At 33.3% G+C, this 21,477-nt stretch overlaps 1 protein-coding gene across 1 annotated transcript in view; it reads right to left on the bottom strand.

The window, feature by feature from the left end:
* Window positions 1-21,477, bottom strand: part of LOC145677017 (thrombospondin type-1 domain-containing protein 4-like) — a 926,207-nt gene that overhangs the window by 39,696 nt on the left and 865,034 nt on the right. Inside the window, exon 8 of the mRNA XM_081747728.1 lies at window positions 2,706-2,872. Within this exon, the coding sequence (XP_081603854.1) occupies window positions 2,706-2,872 (167 nt within the window). The remainder of the gene's footprint in view (window positions 1-2,705; window positions 2,873-21,477) is intronic.

Below are 21,477 nucleotides of genomic sequence, written 5' to 3' on the forward strand. Positions count from 1 at the left end.
TTTCTGATAGGCCTCGTAAACGCCGATAGAGAGTGGTAAAAAAAAATTGCCATCTAGTAAACTAGGGAGAGTGTTAGGATACAAGTTGATGAAGCGCAAGTATGCTTTAAGAATTTGGTACATACAGTAAATTGCTATGTAGTTTATTGCTATTAATAAAAGTGTTTGCATTACGTATTATAAAGACTGCTATATTCATTATAGAAACAAGAGTTGTGAAGAAGTGAGAAACATGATGTCTCGTTAGAAAGGAATGTGTTTAGTGCAGCAACATTACTTTTAATACAGTACAACATCCTCTAACGTACACTAATCAGTAACAGACACCTCTACGTATAATGAGGATAGTTTTGTTTTCTTCTTTTTGTCCCGGTAAAAGTATTGTTACGAGACAAAACTTTCCGCTTTACGGACACTCTCAGATATGGACACGGAGTCTTCTTCCCCCACCGCTCTTCATCAAATGTTTTAGTGACTTCATAACGGACAAAAATTATTTTCAGTTCATACATGTTTAGAACATAAAATCTTTCCGTAGTTAGAAAATAAATCTGTGACGCATTACATTAGACAAAAACCTCTTCGCCACATATAATAATAATAATAATAATAATAATAATAATAATAATAATAATAATAATAATAATAATAATAATAATAATAATAATAATAATAATAATGTTGCATGTTCTTATTAAGTTACTGAGCACCGTGTGCGTGGGTTCTCTCGGAGCTTTCTCGTTTCCTCCCACTTTCTTCATTCCACCATTTCATTCATTTCTCATCATTACCGTCTCCTTTAGCCTAGCTGGCATAATCGTGGGACGTAAAACTTAAAGATTCCGTTTTTTATTTTTTATTATGTTACTCTTACTTTTAGTACAGTCAGTATGGAAATTAAGGGATTTTTACAAAGGAATGACATGTACTTCAGGAAAAAGAAATTTCACACATGAATAAACACATCCGCCAAAGATATTTTGTTTCTTTATAGAGGTGTCTCCCCTTAACTCTTTCAGCAACTCGAACACTGAGTACACTATTTTGATGTTAGCCTATATTTACACTTGTAAGTAATGATTTCACTGTGTGCTTCATGAAGTTTCCTAGTTGTTATGGTTAGAGTACATGTTTTCAGCGCGGGAGACCCAAGTGCGATACCCGGGGGGAACTCAAATGGTTTAGAGCCCACCTTAAGTTGTAGGTTCAGATCTAGCATAACTTTGCTGCTGAAAGAAACACTAAATCCCAGAAAACCAAAACCAAACCAGATCTTCTGCGCGTAATTTAAATTTGTGTAACTTCTCTGTGGCAGAGGCTTAATTTACGGACAAATCATCTTCCATCAGTGACCGTTATTACGGTGTTCCACTGTATTTGTTTTTTAGAAGTAAAATTTTATTAGTTTTCTTTTCTAGCGTTTAACTAATGCAATTGAACTAATTTGAGCATAATTTATTATAGAACCACTAACTTATAGCCATTTTAGAAGTTGCACCATTACGAAATTGCATTATGGATAATCATAACATTGAATAATTATATTATACTACTTTAACTTAGATATAATCAATATGGAAATATGACTAATAATAATAATTAAATAACCTGGAGCATTTTGTCTTGTTTTCTTAAAAATGATAAACATATGAACTAAAGAGCAATATTATCACAATTTGCAAGGATATGCCATTTATAACTAAAACAAATGTAAGGAAGATATCATTGTGTACTAACAATTTCCATTATACACTTATTACTACAAAAGAAGAATCAATGATATAAGCGGCGTGAACCTGAAATTTATATCTCTTGTGAAATGAGGAAGAAAAGTTGTAAAAATTTCACGTCCGGTGATTATGTCCTGTAAGTGAAAAGAGATGGATGAGATGATTAATAAAAGTAAAAGATAATAAATAAAATTGTGGTAGAATAAGAATATGACATGAAGGAAAAGAATATTCAGAAAAAACTATGAACACGACGTTGTCCACCATGAACTTATTTGGCCTGGACTTAGACCAGGGTTATAGTTTGCATCTGAAGTGAGCGCTCTATCAGTGAATCCCCTGTTACATTTATGAAGTTGAGAGTTGGTGGGATCTAAATAAGAGTTACGTACAAGGATAGTACTAGATACAGGAATTATGATAGAAATGTGTTACCAAGTTATACAGATGGTTTTTAAAGTAATGGAAACAATTGCAGTTTGCAACAGCTAAGATGTGTAAGGTAATAAATAACACTGTGGATGCGTGCCGCCTGTCAGTTTTCAGTGGTGCGCTAAGTGACTGAGTATAGTACGTCAGGCGAGGTGGAACTGAGGCATGTGTTCAAACAGCTGGACGAAGGTGGGGTAAAATGTGGAGCCTCTCTGAGTTTCAAAGAGGCCAACTTGTGTGCGCGCGATTACTAGACGTAAGTGTATCTAATAGTTTCTCGAATTCCAGTCGTCTATAATGCCGTAATTACGCGTAAAACCAATAAGTCTTTTTGAAAAAGTAATTAAAAACCAAAAGTTTTAGGAAGATTTTACATCATACTTTGGTTACATCTGTCGAAGTGAATTTATTTTACCTATGAAGAAAATTGCGAGATCATAATTAAGAATTAGCTCCAGCTAATAGAAGATTATGTCTTCGAGCATGATAAAAGATGTAATATTATGAATAAAGGCCTTAACGTTAAAACATTGTTACACTTACCATGATGTCCACAGGCTCAAGTAAAGGTCCTTTCGATGAGATGTATTCTCCATTTACAGCGTCCTGTCTCTTGTATGTAAATTGTGTTCCAGCTGCGTCATAATCGCCTGACCAGTTGATAGCCCAATTTCCGTTAATGATAAAACTTCCGTCAGGTCGTCTCAGAGCTGTAAGAAAAGATCATAAAAATATGAGTTCCATTTCACGATATGAACTATGGAGACCCAAAACTGGTATTGAAGTAATTGGAGGGATAATATCTATTGTCGGAATGCTGATGTACACCAAAACATTACTTCTCGATAACTTTTTCCGTTTTAACTCTGATACCTATCGATAGATAACAGATAGACAGAGTCGAACAATAATTATTTTCAGCATATTTTGTACGTGAGTCGTTCAATATATAAGTTTTCCGAAGCTGTAAAAGAAAATACGTTTTAAGATACATTTGTAAACTATACCTACATGCCTCGGCCCTCCCTCACCTCTCCATATAATCCCGGTTGATATGTAGTCATTTGTCTCACCGTTACACCCATTTGTCGAAACCCTTTTGCAAAAAGATCAGGACTATTTAAAACTTTCCTGACATTCTGCTTCACTTCTTCATCACCAGTTAACAGGAGACCAGGTCGCTTATGTCGAACCTGAACTCTTCTCCAGGAAAACGCAATTCGACATAAGCGACCTAATCTCTTCTTCTTGACAATATTGCCCACCCTACTCAACACGCAAACAAGACACAAAATTGAAAATTTAGGGTAGGAATGGCTGATCCACTCTCGACACAGTCTCAATTTAGCGTCGAGTTACTTCCATCTTTTTCCAATGTTAAAGTCTGTATTACAAGGTGAACGTTTCAGAACAGATGAAGTGAAGTGGTGTGTGAGACGAGTGCTAAATAACCAGAGCCCAAATTTTTTGCAAATGGTTTGAACAAATTGGTGCAACGATGAGACACATACCTGAATCTCAATGTAGATTATATGGAGAGATGAGGAAGGACCCACCTACACATGTATGTATAGTTCAGAAATGTGTCTTTAAAAAATGTTATTTTACAGCTTAGAGAAACTTATACTGTATATTGAACGACCCACGTAAGTCTCAAATGAGTGTAAATTTAGTTTGTTCAATAACACACAAACTAATGTAAACCTGGCTTATCTATATTCGAGTGACAATAGATTGGCCCTCTTTGGAACTTCCTTCGCAGACAATGTGTAGCAATTACTGCCTATGTTTTTTATATCTTCGAAATAGTTTAATACATTTGATTGTTGTAGATGGCGTTATGATCTTTACATCTATCGAAAATCATCTACGTTATTGGATATGATATCTATCTAAGCAATTTGTCGAAACAAAACCTTCTGAAAAAGGTATTATTTTCAATCTCTTGTAACTTTGCTCCTATAGATTAGAAATATGTCGCATCATGACAATAGTATTTGACATTAAGGTATTTCGGAAGTATATTGCCACGTCCGTCTCACTTGTATTACAATTGTTGTAGAGGCCTTCAAACTTTGGATGTTTGTGTCACAATAGCATCCTTGGTATGTAACACTGAATAAAATGTGGTATTGTAAGTTTTTGTTTAACACATAGATTTGAAATATGTAATAATATGACGTAGAATCATTTGAAAAATATAGTTTTATGTTGGATTGGCAACACTGTTAATATGGTGGCATTGTACAGTATGATAAAATTTAATATGCACTATATTGTTTTCCACACCAAGCATTCTAAACGTGTAAGAAGTTGATGTAATGTTATTTTTAAAAAATAGTGTTACCAAGTTGGCAACACAGTATTTTAAAGACATTGGTTAAAGAGCTTATTCATAGTCTATGTTGCGTGCCTACGTTACGAAAGTATCACATTGATGACTTAAGATCATTAAAAAAAAAAGATTTGTATTTCTTTTTCTTTTTCTTTTTTTTAAATATGATCCTGAAATATTTATTGCGCCACAATTTCCTTATTCATGGCTACTAGAAGGTACAATTTGGAAAAGGATCTAACTTGTCATGTGTCTAATACATCCGCTTCTTCCTTTTTCTAAACCCATTTTACAGTCGGGAATCATTCCTTGTTAGTTTTTGGTCAGATCGATATTACTTAGAATTGTTCACAATACCTGTCTGTATCAATAATACATTTCTCATATGGATTTGTCAAGTCCTCCTAAATCGTTCTTAACCGATACTAATATCTATTTCGATAATGGAGATTTTTAAAATTTGACATTATAACCAATATTCAAATTTTACAATTTTTAGTTAAAAATACTTAATTGGTAAGATTGAATATACTGTGAAAACAAAAAGATGGATATGATATTACTACCAAGGAAAAGTGAGCATAGAAACTATATCTACAATATTTTGTGAATCTTTATTTTGGAAGGTGAAGTAAGAGGATATATTGGCGAACAACCTAGTTTCGTACTTAAATGCTACTAGGTAAACAGAATGAAAGAATTTCAAAGTTTAGTAGTTTGAGGCTTGTAGGTATTTATAATTTAATCATTCATTTACAGAAAACTGATTTCTTTTACATTTGTATTTGTTTTCAAACGAGGACCTTTCAGATATTGCAGACTCTTGTTAATAAGAACTTGGATAATTCGAATAAGATGTATTCCTCTTGAAATTTGTATTAAAAAATAATGATAAATTTCGTGGGTAAATCGAAACCACCTGTTTGGATAATTCAAAGTAATACAGTACAAGAAGTTTTAGTGTTGGATACATTGCAAGCAGAAGAATGCAGTTTCAGTTGGTTTTCAGTTATTCAAAGGAAGTTGTAGGAAAGATTGGCAGAAAACATGATCCATCTGATGGTGATGATGATAAATCCGGAATAGGCGATGAAGAGTGCATTCCAAATTCAACTGACGTTTCCGAAATCCTGGAAAATTTAAGTTGATTTATTAAATGTCGGCCAAATGGTATTAATGATACATTTTACATAATAAATTAAATTTAAAAAAAATGTTTCTCGTTTAAAAACAATCAAATTAAAACAAAGTTCGTGAACTTCTTTTACTGAAAACAATTAAGTGAAGTTGTTACGTGTGTATATAGTTTTATACGCTACTTTAGTGTGTGTGAATCGTCTTTTTCCATGGTACATTTGGCTTAATTTACGAGTGAAAAAAAATCGTTCGTTTGCGGTATTGGATCATGAAATAATATGGCGTCTTAAAGGTAAAATCTACTGAACTTTTCCTTACTGATGATGGTTATACCGATTAATCGAAACACAATAATAAGTGCAATCAATCAAAAAAAAGTTCCATTAAAATTCTAATGTATTTCCTATACGAACGTTGCTATATCTTTGTCACATCATCCTGTCTGAACTCCGCATTCATTAGTATGCTGCTGGGTTCATCAATACTAGAAAATTAGTGAATTGTACCTAGGAAGTCACTTCTGAATAAAATCAGGAATACCAAGACACGGAGGGCATTTTTTATTAAATTTCGACTGAACACCTATCGCCTGTTGTGAGATACCTTTCGATTCAACGACCAGCAAAAGAAGCAGAGGGCTACACATGATCAAAATGAGAGGTGCATGATCTCTCTGAGTATGATACAATATTTTACTGAAGACCAATAGATACGTTTGGTATTAAAAGGGAAAATAAATCTGTATGGAGTAAAAACTAGATGATCTTCTATTGATACAAATACTAGCTTATCGTTACATCCCCAATGTGTGAATCCGACTGCCCTCTGCTTCATCTGCATATCGAAATGCAGATGAAGTGCACATTTCCTTATTAAAATGGTAATTTGTGAATAAATTAATTGCTTTTTAATTAGTCTTCATTTTCATATTATGTAACAATTATGATAACTATTGGGTAAACACGGAGTGCAATACGGTAGTGTTAATATTCTTTTGATATTTATATTATTCATGTATGTACTTTTTTCATAGGTTTATGCATATCATTAGGTATCCGTGTGCATCTAATTAACGGGAAGTAGGATGTAAATAACTACATGCATCATTGGATTTACATATTCTGCATATAAGAATATAAGAAGGAATCATATTATATTTAGTTACTTCGTATATCGAAGTCTTGAGTTTCACGATGCAGAGAGAGCTAGAACAGAGATTTTTTCTTGGCGACAGCTTTCTGAGCTGAAAGTCTGTTAGAAACTGTTGGCTACTGTGAGGGAGAAGAAAAGCCTTGGTGAACACGGAAGAACAGAACTAATGGTATAGGAAGTATACTGGAAGCTTCCTCTGTATAGAATCCCTAGGTGGAAACATTGCTTGAGCGACGCACTCCAGGCTTTGTGTAAAAAGTCATAAAAATTTTAGCGTCGCTATGATAGATTTTCAATTTCTATACTTGTGCTTTTCACACCTTTTAAAAGAATGTCTCACCTCTCGAGCTCTACGCATCAGCCTAGCGATGACCCTTATCGTCAGCCGACGGACCTTTATCTACTTTTCCCGAGATGCACTGCGTGTTTGAAATGTTGTAGTTTATTTTGATTATTTTTATATGTAATGTACTAATACTACCGTATTACGCTCATAAGTTCTTGGAAAGACCGTTAAAAATCATGATTTGATTTGTCATCGTGTTTCCCTACGTCCAAGATCTTTAGATCTTGTGTGCATTTTCAAAATTTGCTAATATCAACAGATGTTTCCCTCTCTCTCTTTCTTGGCAAGATGGCAGCCGGGTTTAGCAGACGCGTATATGGATACCATGGAAAAAAGATTCCCTACGCTGATAATATGTAATGTCGTCTGTGTATCTGGGTATAATTGTGTTCTGTGTATATTATTATATCTTAATATTTGTATAATCATGTGTTTCTACTCTGTATATAGTTATTATGAACGAAAGAAGTGTTGTTTACGTAGTTCCTGTCATGGACAACTGTTTTGGACAGGAGCTTTTGAAACTGCCGCTTGGTGCAGTGGTGGCAGCACATGTCACGTGTGGTTTGTTCTGTGCGATGCAGTTTGGCGGTCCGGAGCGTTGTTGGCTGGATAGACCACCCACATTTTAGCCTCCGGCTATCAAAACTCCTTGTTTCTGTTCTTGGAAGAGCGAGTCGCCCGATTTCCAGGAAACCACGGAAGTTTGGAGGAATTTTGTGACATTGTGATTTTCAGTTGCTGTTAAGTCCCAGAGCGGTGTAGCACGATCGGCTCACTGGAAGCTCTGTTGATAAAAGTACATGATATTACATGTACCGTGAATCGGGTGTGATAGTCATATTCACTAAGTGATAGTTTGTGCTCACAAGTCAATATGTGAGATATATTAAGAAGTGGAGAAAGAAAACTGTGCAACTTAATTCTAAATCTCAAACACTTCGTTATTTTGGCATTTCATTGTTATTTTTCTTATCGTACACCCGAATTTTGGCTAAACTGGCCATGTATGTACTAAACTGAGAAGTATAATCTAGTTAATCTAACTTTTACGTAGTGCTTTGCCACTACAGCGTAATATTGACATAAAATGAGCTAGTAGCTTACTAACAAGTCACACAAGAGATCTATTGGCTTAGATCAAGACTGGTGGAGACAAGAGATCCCAGTTAAACGACAGGGCACTCCTGAACTTTTACGAAGGAGACCAACATACATCATGTTTATTTTGTGATAGCGAACTTCTGTGCCGGGGTTTGACTAGTTTCACGTCATCCCATTAGTTCCTTCACCAACGTCAGAAACTGTGTGATTTTCATTACCATGTTAACATCATGAACTCTTAGTAGCATCCTGCAAGTGATATCGTCATATACACATATTCACGTCCCTTCGAATGCGCAGAGACTCTCAAAGAAGCGGATTTTATTTCGTCAAATCATCGGAATGGAACTGTGCGACAAAATTCTAAATTGATTTAAATTTGTTATTTTTTTTCATGTTCTCGACTCCTCACCTCTATAGAGACGGTTAGAGACAATAAACTCTTTAAATGAGGAGAAATATTCTGTTTGCTTAATTGCTTACAACTTGGGGAGGTCAGTGAGATCTCCAGTGTGTTTCATCTAACCTTTATATGCAATTTACCAAGGTCGTGTGTTTAATACCAAGTGTAATATGAAATATTCAATTTCAGTGTATTAATGGTGCACCAGTGAAAGTATTTATCGTTTCAATTATCAGAAAGAAATTGTTATGTTAGTAAATGCAATCAGTGTGTGTTTCCGAAAGCTAACCTGCTAGTCAAGCTGGAAAATAAATGTATATCATCTACCAGTAGCGAGAGGGTTTCTGTTTTCCTGTGTGGTGAGTACCCTATTGCAAATTCTGATGTTTTCTTTTCAGGATGGAGAGTTAAGGAAACATTAACTCCTTTAACTCCAGTATTTCTGACCACCTTCCTGAATGGGGCCCAGGAAGGCTTCGCCCCAGAGAACCAAAAAACCCAGCTATGAGTGTAAAGGGTAAACAAACAGGCTGCCACCTGTTCATTTAATTTTGTATGTTTTTTTATTAACCTTATTAAATTACCATACCCTTTACAAGTAGCTGCAGAGACCATAGCTGTGGTAGAAAAATCCCTGATACATTTAAAATTAAAACCCTGAGATGATATTTTGTTTACGTAGTTTTCTCATGCTCATGAAGGTAACAAGTGTGGTAGTGGCGGCTCCAGAAGGAGGTCACCTTTGACGCTCCAAGTAGGGATTTGCATACTTAAGAGCATTAATTAGTAGTTTTCATTAATATTTAAATTCATTTAATAATTCCCTCATCACTCCACCACCTTTCACAAGGAAGCTGCCTTTCTGCATAAGGCACTTCACACCAATACTTTCTACTTCTAGAATAATTCCTATTCTGATCCCTGATAAATACAGCACTATCCGATATTTTCAATCTTTACGTACGAAACCGCACTATAACCTTACCACATTTCACTGACTGGAACAAACAGCACAAATAGTCGTTTGTATGATTAAAAAGAACATTGTACGTTATATTTTACATAGACACTCTCTTCCATTAAAATTATGAATATTTCGTGCAGCTGCAATGTTAAGATAAATTAAACAGCAAACATGAATGATCAAGAGCGCCTATATTCAACGTGCTGTTTCACAGCGGGAAGATTGATATTCTCGATGCAGACCAGTATATTTTAGGAAAGAGCTGAAAATTTGAGCCCATGAATTTGATACACATCACGGATAATAATCGGATTTTAACTTTTGTGCAGACAGGTTTATGAAAATGAAATGAAATTTTTCAGTTTGACGTCTCACGACAAGTCCTTTGCGCTAAAAGAGACGGATGATTAAGGCAAGAGAACGATGATGAAAAAATTGGTGGAATGAAACTATGGGAGGAAATGGGGGCACCCCGAGAAGACCCACTGATATGATGTTGCCCACTACAAACTTACTAGGACGGGGATAGAACCAGATGTGCCACGCACCAGAGGTAGGCTCTCTACCACTGAACTACCGCGTGCCCCAAGACAGGTTTATGATTCAATATATAATATGTCGCAGTGAAAGTACTCAAGCATATCAGAGAACGAAAAGAATACTTAGGCCCTTAGTATATCCTCTTTTACATATGAATATACCGTATTACATTTTATGTAGCCTGTAAATAATATCTGATATAGAAGGAAATAGTAGAGCTTGTTTCTATTTGCAATGTTGTTTAGTTTTGAGAATACTTGATTGCTACGTTACGTCTGCTCTATTATCTAGTCACCGTGGTCCTGTAATCAAACATCCAACTCTCCTGTAGGCGAAATAGTATAACGGGGAACGGCAAAGTTGAGTTGATTTTGAGTTTAACGTCCCGCTGAGCAGGGAGGCTATATGAGATGTGGACCTATTGATTAACGTGGAATTCGAACCACGTAAACTCCTACCGGGAATAGAACCCGGGTCTCCCACGCCAAAGGCGCGTATGCTAACCGTTTAACCGCCAAAGAGCTCAGAGCTGATCTTGTAGGATGGTTTATACAACTGGCAACTACACCCGATTCGTCTTAGTCATGATTCAGATTTCTTGTTAATAGTAAGTCCCGTCCTTCAAAACCACGGTGTTGGATTAGAACGTAAAACAGAAAGTCAAAAACTCTATTACCCAAGTTATGATAGCTGAACTTGCGAAAAAGAGAGAGAGAGTAAAGGATAATAGCCTTTGATATACTCGAAGTTGGTCTTCCCTTCTATACGTGGAAAACTGAAATAAATTGACGTATTGAGCTAGGGTCAAAGTCTCAAAGTGACATGTTAATAGCGTCCAGCTGAGCTCGTGTTGGGGGATGCGCGCTATGATTCCCCAAGGGATTTAGAGGATACTCTTGAGCGTCGTGTGTGAAAATTGTCAATATCGAGATTCTTCAAAAGCAGCTAACTCCACACAACCTTTATATAATTATATTCTCGCGATTTTTTTCTTATTATTATTGACTTGTAACTATTGCTAGTTACGGATATATAGCTCTTGAAGAATGCGCTGGTATTTCTCCTGACCCCAAAACGAAATATTCTTTTAATTTTAAATCTCTTAGCTTTATGCGGGTATTAGTAACTGTTATTAGCAGAAATGTTCTCCATTGTAAAGTTACAAGAAATTCTGTTTTTACTTTCGAATAACAATAGGAGAGAAGTGTATGATGATAGCGAAAAAAAAATCGAGATTTCAAAGGATTTACACGTTTCGTGACTCTTACATGTCGAAAAGGTTATTTCTGGGTGTCTACTCATTCCGATATAACACGCAAAGCCATATCATTCCAAATTTTAATCTTAAAGTCTTTATAATATTTTGAAACTTCTTTTAAACAATTTCTTTTTACACTCAAAATAAGGGAAGTTCACTGGAAATTGAAAATAAAATACTTAGATTATTCTCTAATGATTTTTAAAAAAATATTTCATCAATCCATATTTAACTAACAGCTCTAAGGCATATATATAGTTTCATATAACATGCATGTAACTATTTAACTTAAGTTTATTACCTAGGATTATGCCAAGATACGTGATCTTTTTGAATGTATGTATAAGTTTTATAGTTTTGTGCAGAATCTAGTATGATTCCTCGAGCGTCAGGATACATTAATAAAGGTTGCGTTCTTCTAGATTTTATTTCCAGATACCATTCCTTACACATTTGGAGAATTTATGAACCTGCCTTTGTGAATCTGTTTTAGATGTAATTTTAAGTTCTTTGATGAAGTCCAGAAAGCTGTACCATCTGCATACAATCCGAGATGAATTTAATTAGATAGCACTGGTATGTCATTGACACATATAATATACAACAGTGAAGCTGAGATAAATTCTTGAGGAACACCTCTGGATATCGAAATAAGCTGAGATTTAGAATTCTCAATTTTTACTTTTGTTTCTCTGTTCAGTAGTAAGAAATAAATTACTGTGGTTGGTAGTTTCATATTGGTTAATTTATAGATCAATACTTCATCCCAGATAGTGTTGAAGGCATTTGTGAGATCAATATAGCTCCAAGTTTATAACTTAATTTGATGGAAATCTGTGCTTCTTACATTCGTCGCCTGAGATTCAACACCACGTAAGTAACATTTCACCAATTTTACAGGAGAAAAAAAAAACTGTTTGAAAACTAGCTTTAGCCTTATTATACACGGTATTACTTTTAAGGGATTAACAAAGCCATTTCTCGTGATATAGGTGTACTACTTAACCAGATTGTGTGCCATCATATACTGATTCTAATGGTATCAAAAACTGAAATTCGACAAAATTGGAGATACGCGGTGTTAAATCTCAGGCGACGATATGTTTCAGAGGCTTGATGCTGTTACCAATCGGAGAACAGATCATGAATAGTAATACACCCTTCAATATTGTCAAACACAACGTAATATTACCATGGGTTTAACATGGGAAACATTATATTCATGGATTTTCTCGGAGTTCTCCCGTTTCCTCCCAAATTATCATTTCATGAAACATTTCATAACAATTCGTATTCTTTAGCCTAAACGACATAATCGTGGAATGTTAAAGACTTTATTTATTTTGTACACATCCTCGGCCAATACTGCAGAAAGAGAGAACTGAAAATTTCATGTCTTTTTTCGTTAAATATTTCTTCAGCTACAGAGCTACTTAATTCATTTTGATTTATATTGGAAGTTCTAGTAAAAATAGTTGTATTCAACAAATAGTTTGCAACTTTATAATCATATCTTATAATGAAATTCGGTAGTTCAACGTAGTAGCTCTTGTTCATTGACTTATTACTCTCTTTGTGTCTTCAAAATCCAATCTCTGATTTTGCTTTAAAAAGTACCTTTTACATTAATCAGACATTTTCTTTTTCCATTCGTTTTCACATTTTTTTTTAATTTTTAAATATCTAAGAGATGTTGATAATCTACTTGATTGTCAATTCTTGTGTAATAGAATGTCTTTACACAGTACTTAGATGGAAATGGTTGTGGGACTATTCATGGCACTCACTATTTACATAAAAAATGATCACTGAATGTTTAGATATTCCAAACGCCTTTTCAGTAACAAAATAAACATGACTAATATGGCAATTTATTACTTGATGAACACTCAGTTAACCGTTTCGTAGAATTATGGTGAATACTTAGAAAATGCCTGCTGTAAGAGTTTATTTTTGTTTCAAATTCTGTAAGGTAAGGGCTAGGCTTGTCATTTAGAATAATCGTACATTATCATAAAGATCAGAGATCAAGTGAAATTGTGCCATTTTTGTTCAATCATACACTGGCTGGTTCACTGCTGTGCGAAACGAAGTTGCCGAATTCGTGAAACTAGAACAGCTACCACTCACATGGTCCGTTGCCATCTTATTTGTACAAGTTTAACCAGCAGTGTAGGAATCTAATCCTTATATATATATGCACTAAATTCCACTATGCCCAGTACAGTGGATGGAACAGGTCAAGCGCACTGCTTCCCCGGGGCTTCCTCCGTTCCTCGCTATATTCATGTCAGCTTGGGTTTATTCGGAAGAAAACATTCGTAGCAAAAACCGACAACAATTGAATGGTGACCTGAGTTGCACCTTTGCATAACAGAGGATATGGAGTCTGAATTCAGTGGCGCAGCGATGGGAATTTTTCTTCATAGAAACTGCAGGGTTTAGAATAATGTAAATCTTTCTTAGTGATGCACAAAAGGGAGGGAATAGACTGTTCCCTCTGGTCCATGGAGAAATTGCTACTGATATGTTTATTACTTGATATATTGCGTTGTAATTTGGTCTCAAACCTGGCCCAAACAAAGCAACTATTAGTTTTTGGTGCCTCGATCGTATTATTAATAAATCATGACGAGAAATAAAGTCAAAAGATAGGGAGGACAAATGATACTTCAGGAAGAAGAAAACTTATTTTGTGAATCATATAGCAGTTACGAACGACTAGTTGAACATTTCTTAGGGAGCATTGTACGAATAATACTAAAATAATAATAATAATAATAATAATAATAATAATAATAATAATAATAATAATAATAATAATAATAATAATAATAATAATAATAATAATAATAAATACAGCAGAAATACAATGTTTATACTCAGAACTTCTTTATGAAGTTGTATATAAATTGTCAAAAACAAACGATGCAATGATTGCTAGTTACATTGTTTTCTGTTAAAGAAAAGTCAACTCCGATGTCAGGGTACATCTTTTACCCTTTGGGTAAACAAGAGAGTAGAAGTGAATGTGTAGGTGACAATAGTCATTCCTCATGGTCAAGCCGACGCCACGTGACGCGGATAGTTCTTCACTACTGCAGACAGATGTCAGCACTATTCAATTGTGGTTTGTGTAAAGTGAAGAGAAGGGAAAAGACACAAGGGCAAAAAATTACCGCAAAGAAAAAAACTCACAGTTTTACAACAATAACATGTCGTCTCTACGATGTCAAGCTTTTTCCTGCTGAAGAAGGAAGAGAGAAGGAGAGATACAGAGATGGGAAAAAACGTGTTTGGCGCATTAACGTGGTTGAGTAAAGAAGAAAACAAGAAAACAGAAACTAAACTAAAAAACAACAAAAATACCCAAAGCAAGCAAGCAGGAGGGATTTTCTGTCGCTTCAGTAACAGATTGTTGAAGGAGTGAAAAGTCAGGGAGAAAACTTGCAAGAACATGATTCCGTTAAAAAAAACAGCATTCACTAGAAAAAAAGGTTTAAAAACCAAAATTAAATGAACGTATAATCTAAGAGTTTAAATGGAGTAGGGTAATTCATGGAGTAAGGATTTCAAAGTCTTCACAGGTAAACGTTCAGCAATTACCTACTCACGATGTTTTCCAACTGAGAATTAAAGTTCACGATACTTAATGGAATCTTATTATTTATTTATTTATTTATTTATTTATTTTTCAACTTCCAGAAGTACTGTATCTTCATCTCTGCTGTTGTTAACCTGTCTTTTGAAGAGAAAACGAACAGCTATTTAAATCAGGTTCTTGTCAAAACAATCAGAAAATCAAAAGCAAGTTAAGAGTGGAGAATTTTATATTGGTACAATAACTAAGTCATATTTTCTGAGTTGATTGATTAAAAAAAAAAGTTTTCTATTATTTTTCAGTGCCCTAATCATGTAAGGAGTCCCAAGATAGATCATGAGAGGGAAAATAGTTAATGTCGGCCACTTTTTCTTATATTTTGAGTATTCTATACCTATAATAGTCTTTATTCGTTATTCTGAGTTTGAAAATTTTAATCAATATTTGTTATTTCTGATTGTGAAACATCCTTTGGACATAGACCCAACAATTATTGTTGCCTATGCTGGAAGTTGACGCATAAATGTCCTTGGTGGGTTACTTTAAGTTCTTAATATTTCTTTTCAGTACTGAGGTTATGTGTTACGGTTACGCTAATGTAGAATCGTAACCATATATATATATATACTCTGACAGAGAATGAAACTTCGGCCTCTCGTATGAAAAGTGAGAACGTTAGCTTATCTAGAAATGAAGTACCTTTCCTCGGAATCTTCCGTGATTCTGCAGCTAAATGTATTTGTGGCTGGAGTTTTGTATTCAAGAATAATATTCTAATAAAAACGATGAATATTTTACTTTTTATATTTAATTAATAGATGCACACGAACATTTTCCAAACGTATTTAGTGTGTTTCGAGACGAATCTAAATATCAGTAAAGTAAATAAGCATTAGAGTCTAATTTTCAACCTAGGCTATTCTGAGACTATGGTAATAGGTTGATTTAAATGGTTTCAAAATATGGTTCAAGAGCTAGAATATTATGTTTTAACCGAATGTCAGGAAATATATTTTAATCACAAGGCCTTCAACTAACTATAATAACTGTATATATTAAAATTATATTTGACTTTTATATCTTAATGAGTTTTAGGAATTGACGCCGATTGTATTGTCGGAGCCTATATTTTTATCCGTGTGTAGTATTACAATTATAACATTGAATTGTAAGGTTATATGTTGTATTTTTTATTTCAGCTGTTTTCAGCTCGTTATCAAAGATTATTATTATTATTTTAATTAATTTTCTTTAATCAACTCATTTTATTCTTTAAACATTTCATCTGCTCTCTTACTTACTATTTCATATATCTTTTGTCTATTATATTCCATTGTAATTCCCTTGCCTTATTCTATTTCTGTATAATCTGAGCCATTTTATTTTGTGCCAGATGTTCTTACTTGCTTATCAATTCCCCACTTAATTCCTTTCTTCTACAGTATTTGTTTTAATTCTACTTATTTCTAGTTACTTATTTCTCTTTCAATACCTTCTACAGAAATCTAGCAATGCTAATTCCTTCTGTTTTTTTTCTTTTTTTTTTTTAAATTCATTTTGTCAGTCAAATCTGTTGCCTTCATTCTACTTCCTTCTCGCTTTTCTGAAATAAACCGAAATGACAAAACATTAAGACATCTACCTACTTTGTGCTGTACAGCTCTTTCCTTCATCCGCATGACAGAGACTGGTAAATACATAAATGAGTCTAGAAGTATTTAGAACCATTAAAGAGGAGCGTTTATCAACATTACTCATCTTGTATCTTCCGTTCATAACACATTTTAATACCCATTGATGATTGCAAAGTATTCACGAGTTCCGCTGGAAAAGTAGTAAACGAATGAATGCTTTGAAATTAGTATAGTATTCATTGAACGAGTTTTGTGTAATTCATTTTGAAATGGGGAAGATAGTGTTACATTCTTAGTACTCCCATTTCAAAACATCATCATATGAAAGCCAATGATTTACAACGAAATATACATAGGTCATAACTGTCACGATGAATTCCATTTTACTTGTGGTCCTTGTGAATTTCAGCAAAGCATATTACAAATGGCACAGTGTTTCAGTGGTAAAGTGCTCACCTGTGGTGCAAGGGGTTTCTGGTTCGATTTTAGGCTATGTGAGGTTGTGGTGGACGAGATCATTTGTTTATTTATTTGTAATAGTCCTTTACAGAGCCAAACTCATAGGTATACACACATAATTGCATATGAAATACATATATATCTATATATTGAAAGAGAGAAAAAATATACATCTAAAGAAGGAAAAATACAAGTTAAATAATAAAAACAAAATTAAAATATTAGTAGTAGCCTATAAGTTTTTAAAAAACGAAAAATATGAAAAATGAAAATTAGTCTCCAGTATAGGTTCAACATTCATAGAGATAACACTTCTTACTTAATTACTTAATTATTCCATATATAATGTCTTTTCAATATACTATTTTTGAGAATATGCAAATATACAGAGATAGGATAACAGAAATCAAGATCCAAATCTGATGAAACCAGCTGATTGAAATTCTTACAAGCTCTAATTATGAGTGACTCCTCGTGGATTGTAATATGAGATCTTGTTATGTTAAATACTAAATTCTTACGCAATGATCGTTTTGGTATATTGAAAATATATCGGAGTAAATTACAATTATCTGTCACTGAGTTTACTGTCTTGTACAAATGTGTTTGTTGAATAAGGAAACGTCTACTGTAAAGAGAGTGCATATTAAATTTGAGTAAAAGAGAAAAGTAAGAGATCTTATTTTTAGTTGCTGATATACAATACAATTTGAAAGAAAGATGTTTCAAAAATTTTAATTGGACTCGTTCTATGTTATTTGCTTGTAATTTATGAATAGGATCCCAAAGAACACAACAGTATTCCTAATCATCGCTATACAGAGGTGTTTTAAAGCTTGTATATTATGTAGGTCTCTTGTACTCCTTATTAAAAACCCTAGTGTCCTATACGACTTTGCAATAATTTTATTTATGTGACATTTAAATGTAAACTTATGATTTAGTAATACACCTAAGTCATTAACAGAATATACTCTTTTTAACTTTTCACTATTAATTTTTTACTCAAAAGATGGACAATTAATTTTTATTTGAAAACGTTATAACATTACATTTTTATGTTAAAATATAATTTGTTGCTGATACACTATTATAGACAACTATTAATATCTCTTTGCAGTTCATGCAGTTCATTATTCACTTTTCTAGCTTTAAATATTTTCATGCCGTCGACATATAATAAACAATTACTATATTTTACAACACTTGGTAAATCATTAATGAATAATGAAAATAGCAATGGGCCCAAATTTGAACCTTGTGGTATATCTGAATTAGCTACATAAATAAAAGATTTCACAAAATTACAATTGACAAAAATATGTTCTACCTTGCAAATAAGAGATCATGCAGTTCATGCAGTTCATTATTCACTTTTCTAGCTTTAAATATTTTCATGCCGTCGACATATAATAAACAATTACTATATTTTACAACACTTGGTAAATCATTAATGAATAATGAAAATAGCAATGGGCCCAAATTTGAACCTTGTGGTATATCTGAATTAGCTACATAAATAAAAGATTTCACAAAATTACAATTGACAAAAATATGTTCTACCTTGCAAATAAGAGATCATGCAGTTCATGCAGTTCATTATTCACTTTTCTAGCTTTAAATATTTTCATGCCGTCGACATATAATAAACAATTACTATATTTTACAACACTTGGTAAATCATTAATGAATAATGAAAATAGCAATGGGCCCAAATTTGAACCTTGTGGTATATCTGAATTAGCTACATAAATAAAAGATTTCACAAAATTACAATTGACAAAAATATGTTCTACCTTGCAAATAAGAGATCATGCAGTTCATGCAGTTCATTATTCACTTTTCTAGCTTTAAATATTTTCATGCCGTCGACATATAATAAACAATTACTATATTTTACAACACTTGGTAAATCATTAATGAATAATGAAAATAGCAATGGGCCCAAATTTGAACCTTGTGGTATATCTGAATTAGCTACATAAATAAAAGATTTCACAAAATTACAATTGACAAAAATATGTTCTACCTTGCAAATAAGAGATCATGCAGTTCATGCAGTTCATTATTCACTTTTCTAGCTTTAAATATTTTCATGCCGTCGACATATAATAAACAATTACTATATTTTACAACACTTGGTAAATCATTAATGAATAATGAAAATAGCAATGGGCTCAAATTTGAACCTTGTGGTATATCTGAATTAGCTACATAAATAAAAGATTTCACAAAATTACAATTGACAAAAATATGTTCTACCTTGCAAATAAGAGATCATGCAGTTCATGCAGTTCATTAATCACTTTTCTAGCTTTAAATATTTTCATGCCGTCGACATATAATAAACAATTACTATATTTTACAACACTTGGTAAATCATTAATGAATAATGAAAATAGCAATGGGCCCAAATTTGAACCTTGTGGTATATCTGAATTAGCTACATAAATAAAAGATTTCACAAAATTACAATTGACAAAAATATGTTCTACCTTGCAAATAAGAGATCATAATATTTATCAAAGAGGTTGAAAATCTCATAGTCAGAAGCTTACATATTAAAACTGTATGATTTAACTTATCAAATGCTTTTTGAAAATCCGTATAAATTACATAACGTAATATCAATCATTTATAGAACTTGTAATAGATTGACAAAAATAGGTTAAATTGGTCAAAGTTGAGCGTCTGGATAAAAACCATGCTGAAAAGCTGAAATATAGGATTTGACATGCGAGAAAATTCTATTAAATAAAATTTGTTCGAAAATTTTTGAAGGAACTGAAATTAGGGCAATAGGTTTATAATTTTCAATATTCTTAGAGTTTCCTGCTTTTAATATCTGTGTTATTTTACTCAGCTTCCATTTATTGGGAACCGATTGAGTTTTCAAAATTAAATTGAATATCAAATATAATGGAACTAATAAAGGTTCAGCACAGCCTTTAAACAAATATGTGGGAAGTTCATCTGGACCACTAGTTCTGCTGGAGCTTAATTCCTTTAATGATTGCTAAATTTCATTTTTAGAAGCATTGTTATTGCTAAGCTATAGCTTATAACTGATTCATAATTTTAATTCAAAGTATATGTAGGGGGCTAGGATCATAAACACTGCCAAAATACTTAGCGAACCCATTTGCAATTTCTTGAGGTGAATTTAATAAATCATCCTTGTATTGCATTACAGAAATATTAAATTTTCTTTTTCTTTACTATTCAATAAATTCCAAATTTTTAAAGGGTCGTGTTTGATTATTTGTTCATAAGATTTAACGTAGTTATTGTAAGCAGTTTTTATCATTTTTTTCGAATCTCTACGAAATTCATTATATTGTACGTCATGATAACTTGAAGTTTTTCTGCGTCTCCTATCATACTCTTTTGTTTTTAGAACATTAATTATTTCATCAAATCAGGGTGTAAATTTTCTTCTATTGTTAAACTTGGGTACGTGTGTTTCAATAATTTTATACACTGTATCATAGAAAATATCTAAAACCTCATTTATGTTTCTAACATTTCATAAGTCATTCCATGTTTGATTCTTTAAGTCTCTATAGATACCACAAAAATCTGCAATACGATAATTATAATAAGAAGAGACGTTACATCTCTTTTGAGTATCCTTATAATTACATGGAATATTAAATACCAACGGTGGGTGATGTACATCAACTGATACCAGAGGTGAGGTACATAACTCATGTTCTTACAAGTAATCGTCACGTTTGGGTGAATAGAGTTACTGCCCGAGACATATGTGATACAGTAGTACCGACTGTGCTCAATATGTGAGGGAAATTTCAGGTGCAAAACTCAAAGGGTTTAGGAGATACAGCCACTAGAATGTCACATGAAGTTACATGTTATATTCGTAATACATAGTCCAAAACACAAGAGAGAACTCTTATACCTATTATTTCTTCTAAACTAGTTTATGTTAGTGTTTCCAGCATATTTAAGTGATAAAACACAAGATAAAGTTTTTGTTTTGCAAATCCGAAGTTGTTTTGTTATTGCACAGAAAAGTTACCAATCACCACAATCAATATGCAATTCAGAAAAGAGTGATTGCCTGAAATACTCTGCTCACAGTGAGCACACTTGACAAACGCAATCAAGTCGTACTTGAAATATTTGTCGTTCACAATTCCGTCAAAGCAGTAATCGTAAGGAACGATCCAATTTTCAGGCTCCTCATTCAAGTATCCAGCCTTATGGGAAGCGAATCGAATCATGTTGCGAGAACGAGGAGCATTGAACTGGTAAATTGTGAACGACTGAAGTTGTATGAACTTGTCATGATACCAAATAGTCACTTTACTTCCATTTATTGCTATATCAGTGATGAAACGAACGAAGGCTTTGTATGGACG

This window comes from Thermobia domestica, chromosome 2 (assembly GCF_964235325.1).
Source record: "Thermobia domestica chromosome 2, izTheDome1.hap1.1, whole genome shotgun sequence".
NCBI classification, from domain to species: Eukaryota; Metazoa; Arthropoda; class Insecta; order Zygentoma; family Lepismatidae; genus Thermobia; species Thermobia domestica.